General features: G+C 44.1%; 1 protein-coding gene across 4 annotated transcripts in view; it reads left to right on the top strand.

The window, feature by feature from the left end:
• The first annotated feature begins 2,233 nt into the window (after positions 1-2,233).
• LOC106564903 (E3 ubiquitin-protein ligase SMURF2) overlaps positions 2,234-25,435 on the top strand; it is a 90,621-nt gene continuing 67,419 nt past the window's right edge. Inside the window, exon 1 of one of the 4 annotated variants that reach the window (XM_014131401.2) lies at positions 2,234-2,705. In XM_014131401.2, the coding sequence (XP_013986876.1) occupies positions 2,654-2,705 (52 nt within the window). In that variant the 5' untranslated portion in view covers positions 2,234-2,653. The remainder of the gene's footprint in view (positions 2,706-25,435) is intronic. The other 3 variants (XM_014131403.2, XM_014131400.2, XM_014131402.2) reach the window with 3 other exon arrangements.

The raw sequence follows: 25,435 nt of genomic DNA, 5'->3' as shown, positions 1-25,435 counted from the left end.
CTGAGGACCGCAAGAGCTCATGGCTCCATTATCATTAAGGCTATAGCTGCCATCAATGGCCTCTTCCTGTAGCTCTCGCCTGTTGCTGGTAGTGCAATGTGTATAGATAGACTTATCTGACTAGCCTACTGTCATGTACATATGTTCTGTATGTGTATATATATAAAATGTATATTTTATACATGTGTGGCTCTATTTTCAAGGCTTTTTAATCTTCCCTTGTCGATGGATATTTACTGTGTGCATGTTTTTTTTATGTATGTAAACATATTTTACAGTATGCAAGAATTGCCCTTTGGGGAGAATAAAGATGTATTGAATTACAATAGATAGATAGTTAAGTGTATTCCTGTCCCTGCCAGAGGTGTATAAGAAAGTCAGTACCCTATCTAGTGATGTGGTTGGTGGTGGCTCTATTCTGTTAGAGATTGTAGGAGAAAGTTACTGTTGCAATGTCTTTCTTTGTGTGTGTGTGTGTGTGTCCAGCTTCATCCCTCAGTTTACCAAATCAAGTGATACTCAGGCTGTTGATATTACAGATTGTGCCTTTAACTAAATTCAATAAAAGTGTGAGTTTTCCATTAAAGTTCTATTAAAAAGTAAACTACGATATAGCCTGTCGATGTTCATTTTGATGCCAAATTTTAAAGGCCCAGTGCAGTCAAAATTCTGTTTTTCATGTCTTTTATATCATATTGTACAACAGATGATGAAACTAACACTGATCAGTGTTATTTCCTGATAGTTGCTGGTTGAAAATACAATCTACACAGGACCTTCCAATCAGCAGGTTTGCATAGGCATAGAGTTTCAGCTTTCCATGGTGACATCACCATGCAGTAAATAGATTAATACACCAATAACAAAGTTCCAAACCTCTGACAGTGAGTTTTCAGTTTCCCCTCCCCACTCAGACCACTCCCAGACAGTCCAAGCAAAAATCTTGCTTGAGAAATATATTTTTGCTGAAAAGCTAATTTTGTCAATTTGAATGGAAATCTATTACAGTAAGGTACTTAATTGTTACCCAGAAGTTATTTGATATTGATATAACAACATCTGCATCTGGCCTTTAACCAATATTTTTTTACACATTTGAAAGGGTCAATCTGAGATTTAAACTACAACAAAGTGAGCACCCAGACACTTTTTGGGGAAACAGCTGAGTGATGGGTCCTGAGAAATGTAACCATCCTGGGCAAGAGGGCTCCCTGCTGGTTTATGATCTGACCTGTCTGTCATTGTATGGGCCAAACTTTCCCTATGTTGTGCATTGAATCTGATATATTCTGTGATATGGCTTCTGGCTTGCCTCATGCACTTCTGAAAGCAGCCAGTAGATGGAGAAATAAGCCATTTTATGTCAATAAAGTGTCTGGGGGAAAAAGTGCCAATGACTATTTTGAATTTTAAATTTAACCTTTATTTAACTAGGCAATTCAGGAACACATTTTTATTTACAATGGCGGCCTACCCCGGTCAAACCCTAGCTCGGACTACGCTGGACCAATTGTGCGCCGCCCTATGGGACTCCCAATCAGCCTAGAATCGAACCAGGGTCTGTATGCAGTGAGATGCAGTGTCTTAGACCCCTGCACCACTCGGGAGCGCCAGACATGTAGACCAGTGGTTATTTTTGGTTAATGTAGGCCTACCTCCAATCAGATTATGTTCTGCCAGAAGCACCCCTTATGTGCAACCAGTCATTAGGCCTATGTTCTTATGTCTCCCTAGTACCCCCTCCTGTGGATAGTCTATGATAGGAATGAGGTATAGTATGAGGGGTAGTTTACTATACCTGATTGAGAAACACTGATGTAGACTACTACATATCAGCCCCCTTCTCTCCAGTTAGGTCTCTCCAGTAAGTGCTGCATACTTGTGCTATGTTTGGTAATGTAGTGGTTCAAGGGAAACTGACAGAAAGTGGGGTATGTCCACAGTCCTGTGCCATAAAGGTCCAGACAATGCTTTTATGAACACACAAGTGTAGATTCAGCTTACCCTCCGCTGGCTCCACAAAACCTATTCATAACCATGAGGACGGGTGAAACATAAAACTGACCTTAGATCAGTCTAGTGAGGCTGTCCTCAGTGACAGAGGCTGTGGTTGCCTACCAGTACCATATTGATGAACACAACATAAAAAAGGTTAAATATGTCCAATAATTTCCTCTCGTTTAAATTAACATTGTACATCAATTTAGTGCTTGTGTTTTAATCTTGTGAGTGATGTCACTAGAGGGGAGGGTCACTATCCAAAAATTGAGTCCAGCAAGACATCTCGGCTTGGAAATTTCAGCTACCACCACTTCAAGCAGAAATGCCACCCTCAGCGGGAGAGGAGCTCACCCTTGGCTTTTGAAGCCGCCTTGGACGTCATATAGCACCGTTTCTTTCGGGAGGAGATCCTGGTTTATTGGAAATTAGCCATTTATTTTAGTTTCTTTAGGAGTATGTGCTCGGGACGGTGGTGTATTGTACTAGAGCTGTGCTCATCCGGGCCACTGTGCCGTGACTCCATTCTTCTTCATTCACTGTGAAACTGCTATAGCCATAGGAGTTAAATAGGAATTCATTTTTGTGAAATAGCTAGACACATGTATTATACATATTTTTGATAACCCCACGTCAAGCTGGAACACAAACGGGCATGTCTAATCAAGGAGTTAGGAGAAATGGCCCAGTGAAACTGCGGTTGACAGGTAAGAATGTAAAACCCTCTCGCTGTCTCTAGCTTCACTTGCTTGTTAGCTAATGGCGCTATCAAGCTAACGTTACTAGCTAGCTACAGTAGTTGGCTAGTTTTCTGCGTGAATGTTTACACTTTGTTATTCGCAACAACGCCATATTATATTTACTAACACACTGATCAAAAGTCGTTAGCTACACATCGAATAAGCATACAGTTTTTCTAACAAGTAAATGTTTATTTTTTTCAGTTTGTAATACTAGCCAACGTTAGTTTACCTAGCTAGCCAGTTAGCTAGTTAGCTGACATAGTCGTGAATAACGTTGATTTACTGTTTGCTAGCTAACGAGCTCTCCAATTAAAAAAAGCCAACACCATTTGGGGTTATCACAATGGCTGCATTAATTAATTGTTACAACTTGCAACAGTTGTTTGCCCACCCTTCGTCACTACGTGCATGTGTTGTTCTATAATCTGAATTACAGTGCTATTAATTGATCAGTGACATTATTATTACATAGTTACACATTTTAGTCATTCAGGAGCGATTTACATGAGCAATTAGGGTTAAATGCCTTGCTCAAGGGCACATCGACATATTTTTAACAATCTGCGCTGTGATTCGAACTAGCGACTTTTCGGTTACTGGCACAAAGCTCTTAACCGTTAGACTACCTGCCGCCCGAGTGTGCAGAGACCCATAGTAGCCAGAGCTCTGCAGACTGACGCACCATTACCAAATGTAGTATTGATTTAGACCAGCAAGCCTGTTCCAAATAGTTTGCATTTGTAGCTAATATTTCCATTGTTTACTGCACTAGTGTTTCAAGATTTTCCATCAGTACTTTGATTTGTCTTGGTAATGAACTTTCAGCACCCCTACATAGCCTCAGTTTGTAGTGCATTCCCTTTGTTTTAAGACACTATTCCTTAGGGAAAGAAGCCAGCATGAGCCCGTTTTACTTTCTGTCCTATTCACAGTTTCTTACAACCCAAACATTTTGTCTGTTTACTTGAGAAAGCAGTGTTTTGACTGGGGAGAGGAGGCAATGGCATGCCCTGCGTTTCATGTTTCTTCATGATCAGATCGATTTCCAGACCCCTCTATCTTCTGGGACCAGCCAAATTAAATATTTAATCTTGTAATGTACTAGCCGGATAAAAGCACTGAGTGAACAAGAGTTCCTCGTGGTCCGGCAAGAGTTGTCTGGTTGTTTGGAATATTCCATTACTTTGAAAGTGTTTACTTAGTACTTAGTTTGACCTTTTTAAAAGGCTGTACATTTGTATTTTGCCAATGACCTCTATGATGCAGTAAGCCAAGGCTGTTCTTCAATAATGAGGCATCCAGCAATGATAATACAAAATAATCTCTCTTAGTGCAGTGAAGGCCTGGGTCTCTGTTTTATTTCCATTTGGGAAATGGTTTTAAATGGGCTGCTGCAGTGGTCTTCACTCAGAATCCCAGGAATGTTATACAGAGAGGAAACGTGAGTCTCTCCAGATCGTAGGAACATCCTCTGTCTCGTTCACGCCACGGAGGCGGGGAAGAACGCTTCAAACCACTGCTCCTTTCAAACTGGGGAACACCACCACACATTTTAATGTTGCACATTTTTTTAAGTGTGTGTGTGTGTGTGTGTGTGTGTGTGTCGTAGACGGGCGTCTCTGCCCTGGTCTGTGTATCTGCTCTGTGGTCTCACTGAGTGCTCGCTTGTCATTTAGGATAGGGGAACGAATGGGCTGCAGACAGTAGAACTCGATCAGTAGAGCTCGCTGGGTTACTCTTAAGCACTTATAGCTTCCTTGGGTCTATAGAGTCTATTCAGACCTGAGCCGCCATTATTGTCTAATCGTAATGTAATCGTCAATAAACTACTGTGTCTGCTACCAGCAGTCTGGGAGACGCCTGAAGGTATTCTCAGGCCATTTGTCTGTTCGTTTGCCATTTAGAGGCCACATTCAAACTGTCAGTAGTTGCAGCTTTGCCTTGCAATTTATTTACCATTTCCTCTTGTCTCAGATGCAATTTCGCTCAAGGAATAGCTAGGGCTAATCAAGGCCCTAGCGGTTAGGTCGCATTCCACAGACATCTAAGATCAGTGCTAGTCTGTGAGGGGAGACGCTGGGGTGTTTTTCTGCACTGTTTTCCACCAGCCACAGTCTTTGGCACCCGACTGCTGGTCCCAAATCAGGATTGATGGATTGTTTAGTGTGAACCGGTCCTGTTATTGTTTGCTCACTGGGCTTTTTCCTTCACTCGCTGTCTGATGAAGTCACCTGCCGTTTTGAATGGAATGCCGTTGCCAAGCAGTAAATAGAACAGTCTGGCGCTAAGCCGCTATTCCCAACACTACGGGGAGGTGACAATTGCTTCTGTTCGCACTGCTAGCATCTAGTCTGTCTATAACACTGCCTGCTGCTGTGAGCTAACTACTAAACGGCTAGCTATTCTAACTCCATTTGCTCCTTCGCCTCCAGTTGGCACCATGAGCATATAGTGCCAGCCTGGAAGAATTGTTTCAGATCCACTCTTATGCAGCACAGTCTGCAATCACACCGGGTGCATCTCAGCTGTCATAAGTTGCTTTTTCTCACCATCTAGTCCTTTTTTCCACCTGCACCAATGTGACACAAATTGTCTGGTGAAAGCTATTAGCCTAGCCTACTTATTAGGCATCTAATATATTACATGAATCTATCACATGACTGAAGGTCAGTGCAGACGAGGAAGCCACTTTAGACTGGTGAGTCTCTAGCATTTTGGGAAGTGACCCTGGAGGAGCTGAGTGTGTGCGAGTGGGGAAAAGCCAGGAAGCTGGCGATTTTAAGATAAAGGCCCCGCCTCCATCCTTCCTAGGCTGATCATTAGCCGGTGGAGAGAGAGTGCACTTTTGGAAAGTTAGCAGGGGCCACTGTCTCAGCATTCACTCAGTCAGTGGTCAGGAAATAGAGCCTGTGTGTGTCCTCAAAGGGAACACACACTCTTCCACAGGATGTATCGTCCGCACGTGATGCCGAGCTAAATTAGGAGCCCTGTTGACTCCTGCCCCTAAAATGAAGGAAATATATTTGATTGTGTTTTGTGAAGGATAACCTACATGTGGTGTAGGGACGCCAACAAGACAATTGAAATGGCATTGGGAGCTGGTTTTACTGCCCTCAGCGCTGTCCTGTCCCACCCACCCTCCTAGCTGGATTAAGTTAATGCTGGTTTACACAGTCTAGCAGGCTGGGCCAGATGTTTTGAATGAAAGCAGATTAGAGGCATTCGTTTGCTGTTAATCTAAATTGGCACAGTAAGAAGAGACCACGCCCATGTGTTATTGTTGTCACTTGGTGTTAGCTAGTTGTATACCGCCGCGTGAAACCCGTTTTCCCAGGTCAAACTAGATCCACGCGCAAGGTGAAGGCCGCTGCAAATACGTTTTAGCCTAGCAGCCATATTGATTATCAAATTAGATAATTTTTGGGGTGATTTGCTAAAACATTTTTAAATAAGGCAGCACAGCATCCGTCCAGACAGAGGCTTAATTTGGCCACGCGGCTCTCTCTGCCCGCCCAGCTCTGCAGAGTGCTCTGACCCATTTTAAAGCGCAATCAATAGGCTTTGTCAGAAATCCATTGCAGCAATCTCTAAGTTTCTGTGTTGCCTTGCCTATCCAGTTGAATATCAATGGGAGGAGAGTCAGGTGAATTGGCTGTATTGTGGTTCACTGCCTTGAAATGTGGGGCTTGATGCCTTTCTATAAGACACAAGGGTGCTAGTACGTATTGTAAACCAGCCTACATGCTCCTTTCCATACTGCATACAGTTGGCTTTATTTTTCTGTCTCTCCTCTCGCTGTTCTTTTACATGTTTCTTCTATGAGCTGTCACTGTTTTCTGTACGTCAGTACAACATTCCCCCTATGACAACCCTTCTGTGTGATAAGTGTCTAGCGGAGTGTGTGTGTGTGTGTGTGTGTGTGTGTGTGTGTGTGTGTTTGCGACTGCTCAAACATTTCACACTCATTGTAGCCTACTGAAGCGAAGCAGTCCATCTGGGATGGCCTGCCGTGTCTGTTCTTCTCTGGTTTTTCCTACCCGGGTCTTTCCTCAGTCAAGGTTGTCTTTTCATGTTGCCTCTGTCTGCTTCATACATACAAGCTACGGGAGAAACAGAGGAATGGAGAATCGGTAAGGTGTAATAGAGAATGACCTGAAGGTCAACTTCAGTTTTCTGAAGGCTCCTGTCAAAAGCTCAGTCATCATCAATCTTGACTGTTTCCTTAAGGTAATCATCAGATGACTCACTTACTATTATGCCTATATGATATTGTAGATCATGAATCCTCCTAGCTGCAGTGATTGACAAGCCAGGATCTAGACTCCGGATGTCTAGGTCAGGGTGTCAAACATACGGCCGGCGGACAGGATATGGCCCGTGGGGGGGGGTGGGGGGGGGGGTTGAGTAAGAAAGCACTAAATTGTTGGGGGGAAATGAACTCAATATACTTTCAAATGACTTAAACCAAATGGAAACTGGGCAGAAATGATATTCAACTAATTTTCATACATTTTCTTGACTGTCCAGCTCGCAACAATCAGTAGACAGTCAGGGAGCATCGGAAATTCCAAAAACGATGCATAGAGGACAATTATTTTGCCGATTTCTGCCGGCAAGGAAATAAAATCACATTTCAGTGCAGCCCTCCTTAACTCGTTCAAGACCGAATGTGGCCCCCGGGGGAAACAATGTGTTTGATGCCCCTGCTCTAGTTGATCAGTAACCCCAGGAATGTCAGTCAGAGTAGAAGTGTGGTGGAGACCAGAGCTAGTCTTTCTAACCTGTGAATGAATGGCCCTTGTGGGAGTGATAAAGTGAGCAGGTCTGTTTGAGTGTGTGGGCTCCGGCTATGGTCAGTTAGCAGTAACTTAGGAGGTCCTGTGTTATCTGCATTGAATAAACCCTTGTCTGAACGGTGTAGTCTATAGCCGAATAGTGTAGTCTGTGTGCATGGTCCTTGTAATAGGCCATTTAGCAGACGCTGTTATCCAAAGCGACTTAGTCATGCATGCATACATTTTTCATATGGGTGGTTCCGGGAATCGAACCCACTACCCTGCCGTTACAAGCACCATTCTCTACCAACTGAGCTACAAAGGACCAAGAGCAGTTAGTGATATGTGTTGGCTGGGGTCAGTAAGTGGCTATCTAGGGAGACCTGTGTCATCTGCATTGAAGTCTGAATAGTGCAGTGTAGTCTGTGTGCATGGCCCTTGTCCGAGCCAGAGCTTTTTTTTTTCAGTGATCTGTGGATGGAGAGAGAGGGAGAGGGAGAGGGGGCTTGTGTTGCGGCCAGGTGCTGCCACGCACATCCAGACTTCCTCGGCTCTTTTTAGTCTGCCCCGGCCACTCTCACACCACTCTAGATGAGCTGCCCCAGAAGCCCCACTCCACTTTTCACTCCAGATGACTGAGCTTCACGGCAGAGCTTCCCCAGGGGTCCCCCCACACACTCCACTGTTCTGTTCACGTGGCGGACGGCGCCTCTTACATGGAAACCTTCATATCCTGTCTCCATCTGGCAGGATGCCTACGCTGCCTGTCTGCTTTATATACGTTGCTCTGTGTGCCAGTGAGCCAACAGAGCGAGTGATAACCCAGAGTAATGATTAAATGGGTTGGTTATCTTCATTACTAGTTGTTGTACGTACAGTCATTGGCTTTATCGTGTCTTAATTGTCTGTTTTAAACCATTTCATCTGCGTTTTATATTGAAAGTAAAGTGTTTTTTAATTTATTTGTAACAATTCGTCTGATGCTGAGAAGAAATTACAATAAGAAGCATTTTATATCTGTGTTTACAAAACACAGCAAGATACTTTATATGCGTAATTCTTTTTTCTGCATTAACGCGAGCCCTGCTGCTACATAGCCTGTCTGGTGGGGTTTAATGCATGCTGCCGGCTGGCACTGGCAGTTAGGCTAATCTGTTGCATGTGTTGGTTAGACATTTTGTTTGAATTATGCACTTCAGGGAATTCGCTTATCAATAACAGATAAGAGGGTTTTGTCTAAACGACTGCAGATCTTAAAATTACTAGAACTTCCACACGTTATTCGTAAGTCTAATCATCATGAGTCCTCTAGACAGTTCAAGTTTAGTCTGCCCCTCTCTTAGCAGATGGGGTCTGACTGTTTTTATCTGCCTAATGGATTTGCAATGTACAGCTGTCTGACTAGACCGTTTGGAAATTGGCACATCACTGGCAATTGGGCAGTTGATTGCTTTATTGCCAAACTGTGTTTTCTAGTTAGAAGATGACATGTCTTGTTCTCAGCCCAGTTAGCCGCTCTGGTTCGACCGTGGTTTGACATTTTCTGTGGGGACTTGAAAGGCTCTGATGGAGCGTCAACATGTAGTCGTGTATACACATAAGTTTATCCACGGTTCACCTGGCCTGACAAGACAGGAAGGGAGGGAGGTTGGGTACACTAAATGTATTTTTGTAATGTTGATACCACACACAAAATACTTAGCTTTCTCTCAGAGCCAGCAGGTGTAGGCGGTTTAGACAGAGTACATAGATTTAGGACCCTTTTTAGGAAGCTGTTTCCTTTAGCAATGGTTCTCCATTCAACTTCCCTTCGATTTTTCAGTTTAACAGATGAAGCGTTTCAGCCGTTAAAAGGGAGTGATTGTCTAAACGTCTGCTGAATGTTTTGCCATGTCATAGGAAAATGTAGTCTAGCCTAATGTGGCTGTTTTTAAACCATCGTTGTGTCTGAAATGGCAACCTATTCCCTACATAGTGCACTTCTTTTGACCAGGACCCATAGGGCTCTGGGCAAAGTAGTGCATTAGAAAGGCGATAGGGTGTCATTTGGGACACATACCAAGCATCTGTAAAACTACCTGCACCTTCAACCTCTCTGGTGCTGAGTTTCTACTCATTTTGATGATTCATGCAAGTTCTGCACTCTGCACTCTCAGAATTATGGCTTAAGAATTCTGGCAGACACTGAACTTTGGTCTAGACAACAAGCAAATTATGTTATTGTTATTATAGCCCTGAATCCTAGGATTAAGTATAACCCCCAGAAGTGGGAGATTGGTATGGTCTGACAAGGCCCTGTGTGTTTTTTGCTTTTGATTCTGGCATGTCCCATATTGCGGCCGGGGAACGGAGCACCATGCTGTTTGTGGCCATCTCAGTTTCATTCTCTTGGTTTTCATGCTGCGAGGGAGCCCCTGTATGGTGTGTAAGATTATGGCTTGTGTTTCATTGATACATTTGTTTTCAGTTTACATGGACATACAGTGCATTCGGAAAGTATTCAGACCTTGTGACTTTTCCCACATTTTGTTACGTTACAGCCTTATTCTAAAATTGAATACATTGTTTTTTCCCTCGTCAGTCTACACACAATACCCCATAATAACAAAGCAAAAACCTTTTTTAATTTTTTTCCCCCCCAAATGTATTACAAATAACTGAAATATCACATTTACATAAGTATTCAGACCCTTTACTTAGTACTTTGTTGAAGTACCTTTGGCAATAATTACACCCTCTAGTCTTCTTGGGTATGGCGCTACATGCTTGGCACACCTGTGTTTGAGAAGTTTCTCCCATTCTTCTCTGCAGATCCTCTCAAGCTGTGTCAGGTTGGATGGGGAGCATCGCTGCACAGCTATTTTCAGGTCTCTCCAGAGATGTTTGATCGGGTTTATCAAGGATCTCTCTCTGTACTTTGCTCCTTTCATCTTTCCCTCAGTCCTGACTAGTCTCCCAGTCCCTGCCGCTGAAAAACATCCCCACAGCATGATGCTGCCACCATGCTTCCCCGTAGAGATGGTGCCAGGTTTCCTCCAGACGTGATGCTTGGCATTCAGGCCAACAAATTCAGTCTTGGTTTCATCAGACCAGAGAATCTTGTTTCTCATTTTCTGAGAGTCCTTTAGGTGCCTTTTGGCAAACTCCAAGCGGGCTGTTGTGCCTTTTACTGAGGAGTGGCTGCTGTCTGGCCACTACCATGAAGTCCTAATTACTGGAGTGCTGCAGAGATGGCTGTCCTTCTGGAAGGTTCTCCATTTCCACAGAGGAACTCTGGAGCTCTGACCAAGGCCCTTCTCCCCGATTGCTCAGTTTGGCTGGGCGGCCAGTTCTAGGAAAGGTCTCGGTGGTTCCAAACTTCTTCAATTTTAAGAATGATGGAGGTCACTGTGTTCTTGGGGACCTTTAATGCTGCAGAAATGTTTTGGTACCCTTCCCCAGATCTGTGCCTCGCCACAATCCTGGCTTGGAGCTCTACGGACAATTCCTTCAACCTCATGGTTTGGTTTTTTCTCTGACATACATTGTCAACTGTGTGGCCTTATATAGACAGGTGTGTGCCTTTCCAAATCATGTCCAATCAATTTATTTTACCACAGGTGGACTCCAAGTTGTAGAAACAATGGAAACGGGGTGCACCTGAGCTCAATTTCAAGACTCATAGCAAAGGGTCTGAATACTTATGTAAATAAGATATTTCAGATGTTTTTTATAAATATGCAAACATTTCTAAACCTGTTTTCGCTTTATGGGGTATTTGAGGAATATTTTTATTTTAATACATTTGAGAATATGGCTGTAACGTAACAAAGTGGAAAAAGTGAAGGGATGAATACTTTCCAAATGCGCTGTATACTAGGTAATGATGCACCGATATGACATTTTTGGCCGATATCCAATATTTTCCTTACCCAACATTTTTTTTTTAGCGGCCTTTTAAACATTCTAGTACAGTTAAATAGTTAACACACACACGGCCGCAGCTGTCTAAGGCACTGCATCTCAGTGCAAGAGGTGTCATTACAGTCCCTGGTCCGAAACCAGGCTGTATCACATCTGGATGTGATTGGGAGTCCCATAGGGAGGCGCACAATTGGCCCAGCGTCGTCCGGGTTTGGCCGGGGTAGGCCGTCATTGTAAATAAGAATTTGTTCTTACCTGACTTGCCTAGTTAAATAAAGGTTACACACACACACTGACCAAAATGTAATTTTGTTGGCATTTACGTATGTCCCCATTTCCAGTAAAACATAATAAAAACCAATTTCTTTCACTTACTTGCTGTACTGTTTCGTTGTTAATTTATTCAGTCATTTCATTTTCTATCATGTTTTCTATGGAATGCTGTTTGGGTCTTTGCGTGTCAAAAATATACTATTTAACACTATTTGATGTGACAAGGAAGCTTGTTGACCAATGAGGACCTGAATATGACTGCACGTCAAATAATAATTTTAGGCGTTCATACATTTTGTTTACGTAGTTATTACATTATCACTCGTATTTCATATGTCAAAACAATTCATCGATACGTATGCTATGATGCTGGTAAAGTTCTCTCGCGCACCTACAGTGCTGGTGATACAATTTTAAAAAAGCTAGCTAGCTCATGGATGCAAACAATGTTCTTCCCAAAAAACTGTTTCATTAGCTATAGTTAGTAGAGGTCGACCGATTTAGGATTTTTCAACGCCAATACCGATTATTGGAGGACCCCCCCCCCAAAAAAAGCCGATACCGATTAAGTGGCCGATTTTTTTATTTATTTTTATTTATTTGTAATAATGACAATTACAACAATACTGAATGAACACTTATTTTAACTTAATATTATACATCAATAAAATCAATTTAGCCTCAAATAAATAATGAAACGTGTTCAATTTGGTTTAAATAATGCAAAAACAAAGTGTTGGAGAAGAAAGTAAAAGTGCAATATGTGCCATGTAAGAAAGCTAACGTTTAAGTGCCTTGCTCAGAACATGGGAACATATGAAAGCTGGTGGTTCCTTTTAACATGAGTCTTCAATATTCCCAGGTAAGAAGTTTTAGGTTGTATTTATCATAGGAATTATAGGACTATTTCTCTCTATATGATTTGTATTTCATATACCTTTGACTATTGGATGTTCTTATAGGCACTTTAGTATTGCCAGTGTAACAGTATAGCTTCCGTCCCTCTCCTCGCTCCTACCTGGGCTCGAGCCAGGAACACATCGACAACAGCCACCCTCGAAGCAGCGTTACACATGCAGAGCAAGGGGAACAACTACTCCAAGTCTCAGAGCGAGTGACGTTTGAAACGCTATTAGCGCGCACCCCGCTAACTAGCTAGCCATTTCACATCGGTTACACCAGCCTAATCTTGGGAGTTGATAGGCTTGAAGGGGTGGGTATAATTTGTGGAACGTTCCAACAGGAATCTGTTCCAAAAAACGTAAAGTAAAAGGTTGCCAAGCAACAACGCATACAAAGTAGCAACGCATACAAACCTAGCTAGCTAACTAGCTGCCGAATAGGCATCAACTCACCACGTAGCTTATTCTTAATGTTTGTCCATAGGCAACCAGAGTGAGGACAGACATTTTTCGGAATAAACGTGATGAGTGAAAAACACAATGAAATAGACCACTCCCTACCCGGTATCTTATTTTGCCGCTATACAACTTTGTATACGTTTTTTGGCAACCTTGTTATTTACGAAGTTTTTGGAATAGATTCCTGTTGGAACGTTCCACAAATTATACCCACCCAGCTTGAAGTCATAAACAGCGCAATGCTTGAAGCACAGCGAAGAGCTGCTGGCAAAACGCACGAAAGGGCTGTTTGAATGAATGCTTACGAGCCTGCTGGTGCTTACCACCGCTCAGTCAGACTGCTCTATCAAATCCTAGACTTAATTATAATATAATAAACACACAGAAATACGAGCCTTAGGTCATTAGTATGGTCGAATCCGGAAACTATCATCTCGAAAACAAAAAGTTTTTTCTTTCAGTGAAATACGGAACCGTTCCGTATTTTATCTAACGGGTGGCATCCCTAAGTCTAAATATTGCTGTTACATTGCACAACCTTCAATGTTATGTCATAATTATGTACAATTCTGGCAAATTAGTTCGCAACGAGCCAGGCGGCCCAAACTGTTGCATATACCCTGACTCTGCGCGCAATGAACGCAAGAGAAGTGACACAATTTCATGTTAGCAGGCAATCTTAACTAAATATGCAGGCTTAAAAATATTCACTTGTGTGTTGATTTTAAAGAAAGGCATTGATGTTTATGGTTAGGTACATTGGTGCAACGACGGTGCTTTTTTCGCAAATGCGCTTGTTAAATCATCACCTGTTTGTCGAAGTAGGCTGTGATTCGATGAGAAATTAACAGGCACAGCATCGATTATATGCAACGCAGGACACGTTAGATAAACTAGTAATATCATCAACCATGTGCAGTTAACTAGTGATTGTTAAGATTGATAGTTTTTTTTATAAGATAAGTTTAATGCTAGCTAGCAACTTACCTTGGCTTCTTGCTGCCCTCGCGTAACAGGTAGTCAGCCTGCCATGCAGACTTCTCGTTGAGTGCAATGTAAGGCAGGTGGTTAGAGCATTGGACTAGTAACCGGAAGGTTGCAAAAACGAATCCCGGAATCCCCCTTGAACAAGGCGGTTAACCCCTGTTCCTAGGCTGTCATTGAAAATAAGAATGTGTTCTTAATCTGACTTGCCTAGTTAAATAAAGGTGTAAAAACTTTCTTTTTTTAATAATAATCGGCAAATCGGTGGCCAAAAATACCGATTGTTATGAAAACTTGAAATCGGCTATTCTGATTAATCGGTCGACCTCTAATCGTTAGCTAGCTAACTAATTATATAGCTAGGTGCCATCTAAAATTAGCCTAATTTATAAGACAGTTCTTATATGATTAATGGTGGTCAGGCCATCTATGTGAAGCTAGCCACAATAAGGATTAGCCACAACAGTGGACTTTGCGGTCAGCCTTCAAAATAAAAGTGTGGCATGATTCTCCTATTTGTATTCATTTGCATCACTGTCAATGACATACTTTTATTTTGAAGGCAAACCGCAAATTCCACTATTGTGCCTAATTCTTGTTTGATTGTCAAGGGCAATGAATTCCATTATCTTGGCTTTAATGGATTTAGACTTTGAGTTGTCTCGCTGACATTTTCTTTCTCTTTCAAATGACTGCTCGACTTGTTGACTTCTCGATCCACACAGCAGACATTGTGGGCTAGTTTAGGAACGCTGTGTTGCACGTGTAGCGCAAAATTTTACTTGCCGTCTTTATGTCATGTACCTTCGTTATATAGGTATGCACGTCAGCTTTGTCATCGGTTTTGCACGTCGGGCGTTAAACTAGACATCGGACGATACTGATGTTGGCATTTTTAGCTAATATCGTTCCATTCCAATATGTTCACTGATTATATCGTTCGTCCCTAATACTAGGTATAGGGTAGATGCGTTTGTGTGGAACACTGCTCTGCAGTGAGAAGTCTGCTGCCGCAAGTAGGGGATTTGCACGTGATTTAGCCCTAGATGGATGCTCTTGATATTCGGTAGGGTTTTGATGATATGTTTTAAGGCATCATTTGAACCAAGGCTGACCCATGAAGTCTCAAGGAAATGTAAATTGTGCCTTGGTCTCAATAATACACATATTCTGTAATAGAATATTGTCTCAAAGTTACAAAACATTGGTCTGGATCTTTTGCCAGGCTCTTTCCAAGGCATCATTCAACCCCCTTAATCATGGTTGCTGTGGCTGGTTCTCAGGTCGACATTCTAACCATATTAAAACGGATTCCTTTATTGGTCCAACTGACAGTAGTACCTGCTCACCGAACCAGAAGCAGTCGAATGTTCGTTCTCCTTCAAATAAGTGTTCCTATGGGCGAACCCCAGGTTTGGCAAGCAGAAGAGCAGCACAGCGTGCATCACGTTTGGTTGAAGTGTCTGGTGCTTCAGGGCTCACCAGCTACAAAGCACTTTTTACAGTGCTATATCACGGTTGGTTAAATCCTCTCTTCGTCTAGGTCTGCACAAAGGAGTGCAAGAGGGAGCTTTATCTGTTATTGAAATTATACTTCAACTTTGTGGCATTCGTGTGCTTTAGAGTACGACAATGGAAAGAGTCATGATGAGTCACACCTCATGACTTGCATAACAATATTATGGGTGGGAGCGGAGGTTGGGAGGAGAGTTTTAGAGGTGGGCTGAAAGACCACAATCAATATGCAAAATGCATTCAACTTTCTGAAAGTGCGTTCTTGGGCTTATGTCTTAGTGTAAGCTAATATCATCTGGAAGAAGGACCACCTTACTGTGTCTTACTGTATGCCTTAATATTCTATCTTGCTGTGAATTTGCCCAAATGTATCTCAATGCACGTGGTCACATTGTCAAAATGCAGCCAAATCAGGTTGCAGGTGCTGATGCTGCTTCACTTTGAGCTATTTTTACACTCTGACCTCAGTGCCCTGTAAGATGACGAGATACTGTATCCTGTCTTTTTTCTCTCTCTCTCTCGTTCTCTGCTGTTAGCGATCGCTAGCCGGATCTGGCCTAGACGGCATTACAGACAGCGCTGCCGACGGCGTCTCTCTTCCTGTCTCTAGCCCGTGCACCGCCGTCACCGCATCACAACAGAAACCTAGCCGCCGCAACCTAGCATGGCTTCTTAGAAAGAACTATTGACTTTGACATAGCTGACGTCATGCATAAAGGTGTAAGATTTGTGGCCAACTTGCCAAGCGACTGTTCTGCTGCTGCTTCTAAGAACTGCTGTTGACGTGACATGAGAGACCGTCATTGATAACATCTTTGCATGAAGGTGTTGGAACAGTTTGGCTTCAGTTCAGCTTCAAATGTCACTCAACTTAACTGACTAGCCATTTGGGGATTCAAGCACAGAGGGGTTTTTGAGGATCTGTAGAGCCTTTGTCGACTAAAGACTAGAGAGAGTGCATTGGCTGTCCTCCGTCAATTGACTTTCCCAGTCATTCTATGGTCCGGTTGTTGGATGTAGCAGACTGGCCTGACTCTGGGGAGGCGGGGGGAGGGGTGTGTCAGACTGGCCTGACTCTGGGGAGGCGGGGGGAGGGGTGTGTCAGACTGGCCTGACTCTGGGGAGGCGGGGGAGGGGTGTGTCAGACTGGCCTGACTCTGGGGAGGCGGGGGGAGGGGTGTGTCTCTAAACCCTTGAGGAAGTGGTGAAGGTGAGGCTGTCCAACACTCAATGTCTTTGTTTAGCGGTCTTTACTGTCCACCAAATCAAATGTATTTGTCACATGCGCCGAATACAACAGGTGTAGACCTTACCGTGAAATGAGCTAAAAAAAAAAAATGTTAAGAGTTTTTCTTCCACTTTGACATTACAGAGTATTTTGCGTAGATTGTTGAAACAAATGACAATAAAATCTATTTTAATCCCACTTTGTAACACAACAAAATGTGGAAAAAGTCAGGGGGTGTGAATACTCTCTGTGGCTCAGTGGTAGAGCATGGTGTTTGCAACGCCAGGGTTGTGGGTTCGTTTCCCACGGGGGGCCAGTACCAAAAAAAAGTGACAGAGCAAAAAAAAAAAGAAAAGGTATGTAATGTATGTATTCACTACTGTAAGTCGCTCTGGATAAGAGCGTCTGCTAAATGACTCAAATGTAAATGCTTACCACCACACCAGTGTACACAGAGACTGTCAGGAACTGCAGCCTGGGTAACCTTTCTCTCTCTTTCTCTAGGGGAATTACATAGACGGCTGGAGAACATGACATGCTGTGCTGTCTTTCTCTTTCCTTTTCTGTCTCGCGCTCTCTGTGTGTGTGTGTCTCTCTCGCGCTCTGTGTGTGTGTGTGTGTGTGTGTGTGTCTCTCTCGCGCTCTCTCTGTGTGTGTGTCTCTCTCGCGCTCTCTCTGTGTGTGTGTGTGTGTGTGTGTGTGTGTGTGTCTCTCTCGCGCTCTCTCTGTGTGTCTCTCTCTCGCGCTCTCTCTGTGTGTGTGTCTCTCTCGCGCTCTCTGTGTGTGTGTGTCTCTCTCGCGCTCTCTGTGTGTGTGTGTGTCTCTCTCGCGCTCTCTCTGTGTGTGTGTGTCTCTCTCGCGCTCTGTGTGTGTGTGTGTGTGTCTCTCTCGCGCTCTCTCTGTGTGTGTGTCTCTCTCGCGCTCTCTCTGTGTGTGTGTGTGTGTGTCTCTCTCTCGCGCTCTCTGTGTGTGTGTCTCTCTCGCGCTCTCTCTGTGTGTGTGTGTGTCTCTCTCGCGCTCTCTGTGTGTGTGTGTCTCTCTCGCGCTCTCTCTGTGTGTGTGTGTCTCTCTCGCGCTCTCTGTGTGTGTGTGTGTCTCTCTCGCTCTCTCTGTGTGTGTGTGTGTCTCTCTCGCGCTCTCTCTGTGTGTGTGTGTCTCTCTCGCGCTCTCTGTGTGTGTGTGTGTCTCTCTCGCTCTCTCTGTGTGTGTGTGTGTGTGTCTCGCTCTCTCTGTGTGTGTGTGTGTGTCTCGCGCTCTCTCTGTGTGTGTGTCTCTCTCGCGCTCTCTCTGTGTGTGTGTCTCTCTCGCGCTCTCTCTGTGTGTGTGTGTGTGTCTCTCTCGCGCTCTCTCTGTGTGTGTGTGTGTCTCTCTCGCGCTCTCTCTGTGTGTGTGTGTCTCTCTCGCGCTCTCTCTGTGTGTGTGTGTCTCTCTCGCGCTCTCTCTGTGTGTGTGTGTGTCTCTCTCGCGCTCTCTCTGTGTGTGTGTGTCTCTCTCGCGCTCTCTCTGTGTGTGTGTGTGTGTCTCTCTCGCGCTCTCTCTGTGTGTGTGTGTGTGTGTCTCTCTCGTGCTCTCTCTGTGTGTGTGTGTGTGTGTGTCTCTCTCGCTCTCGCGCTCTCTCTCTGTGTGTGTGTGTGTGTGTCTCTCTCTCGCGCGTTCTCTGTGTGTGTGTCGCTCTCTCGCGCTCGCTCTCGCTCTCTCTCTGTGTGTGTGTGTCTCTCTCTTGCGCTCTCTCTGTGTGTGTCTCTCTCTTGCGCTCTCTGTGTGTGTGTGTGTGTGTGTGTCTCTCTTGCGCTCTCTCTCTGTGTGTGTCTCTCTCTCGCGCTCTGTGTGTGTGTGTCTCTCTCTCGCGCTCTGTGTGTGTGTCTCTCTCTCGCGCTCTGTGTGTGTGTGTGTCTCTCTCGCGCTCTCTGTGTGTGTGTGTGTCTCTCTCTCGCGCTCTCTGTGTGTGTGTGTGTGTCTCTTCTCGCGCTCTCTGTGTGTGTGTGTGTCTCTTTCTCGCGCTCTCTGTGTGTGTGTGTCTCTTTCTCGCTCTCTCTGTGTGTGTGTCTCTCTCTCTCTCTCTCTCTCTCGCGCTCTCGCTCTCTCGCTCTCTCTCTGTGTGTGTGTGTCTCTCTCTTGCGCTCTCTCTGTGTGTGTCTCTCTCTCGCGCTCTGTGTGTGTGTCTCTCTCTCGCTCTGTGTGTGTGTCTCTCTCTCGCGCTCTGTGTGTGTGTCTCTCTCTCGCGCTCTGTGTGTGTGTCTCTCTCTCGCGCTCTGTGTGTGTGTCTCTCTCTCGCGCTCTGTGTGTGTGTTCTCTCTCGCGCTCTCTGTGTGTGTGTGTGTCTCTCTCGCGCTCTCTGTGTGTGTGTGTGTGTGTGTGTGTGTCTCTTTCTCGCGCTCTCTGTGTGTGTGTGTCTCTCTCTCGCGCTCTGTGTGTGTGTCTCTCTCTCGCTCTGTGTGTGTGTGTGTGTCTCTCTCGCGCCCTCTGTCTCTCTCTCGCTCTGTGTGTGTGTGTCTCTCTCGCGCCCTCTGTGTGTGTCTCGCGCCCTCTGTCTCTCTCTCGCTCTGTGTGTGTGTGTGTCTCTCGCGCCCTCTGTCTCTCTCTCGCGCTCTCTGTGTGTGTGTCTCGCGCTCTCTGTGTGTGTGTCTCGCGCTCTCTGTGTGTGTGTCTCGCGCTCTCTGTGTGTGTGTCTCGCGCTCTCTGTGTGTGTGTTTCGCGTTCTCTGTGTGTGTGTTTCGCGTTCTCTGTGTGTGTGTTTCGCGTTCTCTGTGTGTGTGTGTGTGTGTGTCTCTCGCGCTCTCTGTCTCGCTCTCTCTTTCTCTCTGTTTTTCCACCCATCTTAACGTTGATGATGATGACGGATGTCAGACGAGAGTGGGCTCTCATCCGTAATAGAAGCACAAAGTGCTGTAACACCCTCCCACCAGTTCCACTGCCATATTGTCAAGGGGGGGAGGTATGCATCATGTGAGTTGGTGGCGAGAATCTGTTCCCGTCTGTCTGCCAGAGCATCCATCCATGCGGCCCATAACCCACACACGTTATCATTAGCGTGAATGATGAGCTAGATGTGATGTCACTACCAGTGCACTTCTTCCTCTCAGGCGAAAGTTGTCTCTCGTCTAGCACTTTCACGGCTCCCCCTCCCCCATTCTAGAGAGACTTGATATGTGTCCCTAAAATCCCCCGGAAGCCATATAAACTAACTCTCGTCTCGCACTCTCATGGCTCACCCATACCCCTCGTCTCAGCTCAATCTACTATATAGGCTTAGTTGATACAGTATGTGTCCACAGATTCCTCCCCAGCCACATTTTCACTAAGTGCATTTATTAACACACTAAGTCCCCTTAACGGAGCTCCCGCTTCAGCGGTCTTCCTCCAACCCCAAAGTGGCTCATCCCTGTCGTAGGGGTTTTGAATTTAAATACTGGCGCATCCATTTCCCAGGGCGAGGTCCTCCTCTTCTTTCTTCCTCTTCCCCCGTTCCTTGGGCAGATCCGCAGCGCCAGATGGGAAATGATTCATCGTCTCTGTATGGGCCGCTGTGTGTGCGGGTGTGTATGGGCCGCTGTGTGTGCACGACTGAGGATTGATGAAAAGTCAGACTGTTTGGTTTGGAAAGGCCCAAACCAGATGAAATGTATATAAGCCGACATGTAATGCGACCGGCGCTATTCCCGAACCTCCCTCCTTTCCCTCCCCAGCCGCTCCTGCTTTAGGGGTTATGTTGATATCATGGGAAAAATGGGAAGTCAAGTGGATGCGTGCAGGGTGAACTACGGTGTCTGCACGTACAACACCTATGGCGTTCTTACAGACTGCAAACGTGCACAGTGGGACAGACGCAGACACGCACACACATCCGCTCTCTTCCTGTCCACTCTCTTTCTGACACAGTTCCAGGTCAAGGAAGAATAGCAGGGTTGGTCGAACCCTGAGTCATGTATCTGTGAGGCTCTCCCTCCCGTAGCTTCAACCAGGCAGAGCCTCAACCAGAGAGGCCCCGCAGGAAATGACTTTGTCATTGGTCACAGGTAGAGCAGCGTTCCAAAGAGCAGCCATATCCTATTCATTTTTAGACAACCACAAAGCGCTCTTGTTGGCACGTGATTGATACATTTCTAGTTAGGCTAGACCATATTATTCATCAGGCGACGCATGAAACCTTCCATTTGGAAAGTACAAATGATGGAGCTCTAATTTAGCATCTATTATTTTACCTCAGCTAGCATACTTCTCCTACTGAGCGTATTCTGTAATACTCTGTATTTACACTAGCCTGTCTCCCTCTTGCCTGCTCGCTCCCTCCCTCTCTCTCTCCTCTACCCTCCCAATGAACAAACCCTCTCTCTCTCTCTCTCTCTACTCTCCCAATGAACAAACCCTCCCTCCCTCCCTCTCTCTCTACTCTCCCAATGAACAAACCCTCCCTCCCTCCTTTCTCCCCTGTTTGTCAGGCAGTGTGCCAGCTTGTTGTGAGTGGCAGCGCTGCTCTGCGTTCCTCTCCAGATTTCAGGTTAGCGTCTGGGCGCTGATGAGGGGAGTGTCAACTGGAGCAGCTCTAGAGCAGGGAGCCATGGCTGAGGCGGGGCTATTTAATGGATGACATAATTGGCATCCTGAGCGTTCGTAGAGCTGGAAGGCAGAGGGATGGAGGGAGTAACGGCTGGCCAAAGGAAGTGTGCTGTAGATAAGAACTCTTGTTTGATGTCCTCCGCATCAGTTTGTGTGTAGACGTCCCGGATCGTTCTAGCAGCTGGGTCAGTTTACTGCACTAAACTCCATACGTACATGCCATACATTTCTCCACTGAAAGCTGACAGGCCAGGGAGGGAGCCGTGGTGAAGAGGAAGCCTTTTGTTTGTACTGGAACAATGCTGTGAATGAGACAGTGTGGGGCTGAAACAGGAGTCCAAACAGGGCAGAGGTGACTGATGGGCGTCTACAGGCCCGTCTGTCGGTAATGAGGTTTGCAACGTGGGTGGCGTGTTGGGGGAGAGTCTTGTTCGACAGCAAAGCATGGCCTGGGTCATAACACAGAGCCCATTGCAGGGAGGTGGGTGAGGTGTGTCTGTCTCTTGGCAGCTGCATACATGCACTCATTTTGACTTATGACCTAAACTAGCTGGGAATCCATCCGTTGACTCTTTTCTCCTTGTTTTCACACACCCCCGCTTCCTTAAAAGCAGCCCGTCCTTCCCCCTTCTCAGTAGTTTTCCATCCCAGCCCACGTTGTCATAGTATTTTCACGCTGTGGTCGGTGTCGCCAAAGCTCTCCAGACTAGAAGTCTAGAACATTCAGCTTATCCTATCCCAATCCAATGGAGGTCAATAGCTGAACTAACGTTGGATCAGTGTTCTGCTGTCTCATTAGGCTAATATATAGTTTAGTTGACAGGGTAATGTCTGACTGTATAGATGGCTGTAAAGATTCCACATACAGTGCCTTCAGGAAGTATTCATATGCCTTGACTTATTCCACATTATGTTACAGCCTGAATTCAAAATGGATGAAATAATTGTTTCTCGCCCATCTACACACAATACCCCATAATGACAAAATGAAAATGTTTTTTAGAAATGTGTCCAAATGATTGAAAAGAAACTCAGAAATATCTAATTAACATAAGTATTCACACCCCTGATTCAATACTTTGTCGAAGCACCTTTGGCATCGATTACAGCTGTGAGTCTTTCTGGGTAAGTCTAAGAGTGTGCCATAAATTTTTAAGTAGATTTAAGTCAAAACTAACTTGGCCACTCTGGAACATTCACTGTCCTCTTGGTAAGCCACTCCAGTGTATATTTGGCCTCGTTTTAGGTTATTGTCCTGCTGAAAGGTGAGTTCATCTCCCAGTGCCTGGTGGAAAGCAGAGTGAACCAGGTTTTCCTCTAGGATTCTACCTGTGCTTAGCTCCATTACGTTTCTTTTTATCCTGAAAAACTCCCCAGTCCTTAACGATTACAAGCATGCCCTTAACATGATGCAGCCACCACTATGCTTGAAAATATGGAGTTTGGGGCAAATACAATAACACTTTGTATTCAGGACAAAAAATGAAATGCTTTGCCACATTTTTTGCAGTTTTACATTAGTGCCTTATTGCAAACAGGATGCATGTTTTGGAATATTTTTATTCTGTACAGGCTTCCTTCTTTTCACTCTGTGAATTAGGTTAGTATTGTGGAGTAACTACAGTGTTGTTGATCCATCCTCAGTTTTCTCATAGCACAGCCATTAAACTTTGCACCCGTTTTAAAGTCATCATTGCCCTCATGGTGAAATCCCTGAGAGGTTTCCGTCCTCTCCGGCAACTGAGTTAGGAAGGATGCATGTATCTTTGTAGTGACTGGGTGTATTAATATACCATCCAAAGTGTAATTAATAACTTCACCATGCTCAAAGGGATATTCAGTGTCTGCTTTTCACATTTTTACCCATCTACCAGTATGTGCCCTCCTTTGCGAGTCATTGGAAAACCTCCTTGGTCTTTGGTTGAATCTGTGTTTGAAATTCACTGCTCGACTGAGGGACTTTACAGATAATTATATGTGTGGGGTACAGAGATAAGGTAGTCATTCAAACATCATGTCAAATACTATTATTGCACACAGAGTGAGTCCATGCAATTTATTATTAGACTTGTTAAGCACATTTTTACGCCTAAACGTATTTAGGCTTGCCATAACAAAAGGTTTGATTCAAGCCATTTCAGCTTTTCATTTTTCATTAAATCATCATTCAATTTAGGAATAAAATAGCATTCTAATGTAATTTGGATTGTTATTTTGCCTTTCATTAAGTCAGGCTGGGCTACATTTTACTGCACTTAGCTTAGCTTATAGGCTATTCATGTTGCTGGCAATTCCTGCAATGTTTCATGCTATAAAACCACTAAATCCACTCCCCAAAGTAGAAAACTTCCTTCTAAACAGCTTCTTAGCCGCAGTGTATTGACCGTGCTAATATTTAGTACCGCCACAACATTTATAGAAGCTAATGTGCGAATTTATGTAATTTACCATGGCAGTAGAGAGCTGAGGGATGGAAACGCAAGTTTACGATTCACGTGGGAAACAATGTTGTTGACTGTCCTTTTTTTTTTTTTATATCTTTTTTTTTGTGGGTAGATAAGCTTTAATATTGCAGATTGTGGCTTCATCAATGCAATCCACTATACATCTATTTTATTTGTGTGAATTTCTTAACTTCTTTAAGGCGTTTGAGCCAATCAGTTGTTGTGACAAGGTAGGGGTGGTATACAGAAGAAAGCCCTATTTGGTAAAATACCAAGTCCATCTTAAAGAAGGAAATTACTCAAATTAACATTTAACAAGGCACACCTGTTAATTGAAATGCATTCCAGGTGACTACCTCATGAAGCTGGTTGAGAGAATGCCAAGAGTGTGCAAAGCTGTCATCAAGGCAAAATGTGGCTACTTTGAAGAATCTCAAGTATAAATCAAAATATATTTGAACACTTTTTTGGTTACTACATGATTCCATATGTGTTATTACATAATTTTGATGTCTTCACTATTATTCTACAATGTAGAAATAGTAAAAAATTAACAAATACCCTTGAATGAGTAGGTGTGTCCAAATTTACTGTATATTTTTCAACTGTGCTGTTTTGCAAAAGTTTTATACCTATATACATTATACGGTCACAGTATATTTTACATTTAGTTTTCTTATTTTTAGTCCCACCCTTCAGCACCGCTTAACCCCTCCCATCTATCTCTGAACACCATCCAGTTTTGGTTTCTATTTGCCATATATTTTTCAACTGTGTTGTAATGTTTCACAAAAGTTCTGAATCTTTCTATTCTGATTGTAAATTACAGATACATTTTTTTTTGCTAAGAGTATTATATTATTGATCATTTGACTATGACTTTTCTAATCACCCAGCAGTGCTATTTGCAGAGTTGGCTCCAGGTAAATGTTTAAAAAATTTCAGCCGTTCCTGAACCTGCGACTAAAAACAAGCTACATATGAACAGTACCAAAACTAATGATCCAAAACAAATGATCTCTTCACAGCAAAATCAGCAGAGCTGGGATGTTTGTATCCCCCATATACATTTGAAGTCGGAAGTTTACATACACCTTAGCCAAATACATTGAAACTCAGTTTTTCACAATTCCTGACATTTAATCCTAGTAAAAATTCCCAGTCTTAGGTCAGTTAGGATCACCATTTTATTTTAAGCATGTGAAATGTCAGAATAATAGTAGAGGGAATGATTTATTTCAGCTTTTTTCTTTCATCACATTCCCAGTGGGTCAGAAGTTTACATACACTCACTTAGTATTTGGTAGCATTGCCTTTAAATTGTTTAACTTGGGTCAAACGTTTTGGGTAGCCTTCCACAAGCTTCCCACAATAAGTTGGATGAATATTGGCCCATTCCTCCTGACAGAGCTGGTGTAACTGAGTCAGGTTTGTAGGCTTCCTTGCTCGCACATGCTTTTTCAGTTCTCCCCACAAATTTTCTATGGGATTGAGGTCAGGTGCTTTGTGATGGCCACTCCAATACCTTTGTTGTCCTTAGGCCATTTTTCCACAACTTTGGAAGTAGGCTTGGGGCCATTGTCCATTTGGAAGAGCCATTTGCGACCAAGCTTTTAACTTACTGATGTCTTGAGATGTTGCTTCAATATATCCA

Source organism: Salmo salar, chromosome ssa12 (genome assembly GCF_905237065.1).
Source record: "Salmo salar chromosome ssa12, Ssal_v3.1, whole genome shotgun sequence".
NCBI lineage: Eukaryota > Metazoa > Chordata > Actinopteri > Salmoniformes > Salmonidae > Salmo > Salmo salar.
Note: the sequence above shows the minus strand (reverse complement) of the source record. Positions and strands in the feature narration are given on the sequence as shown.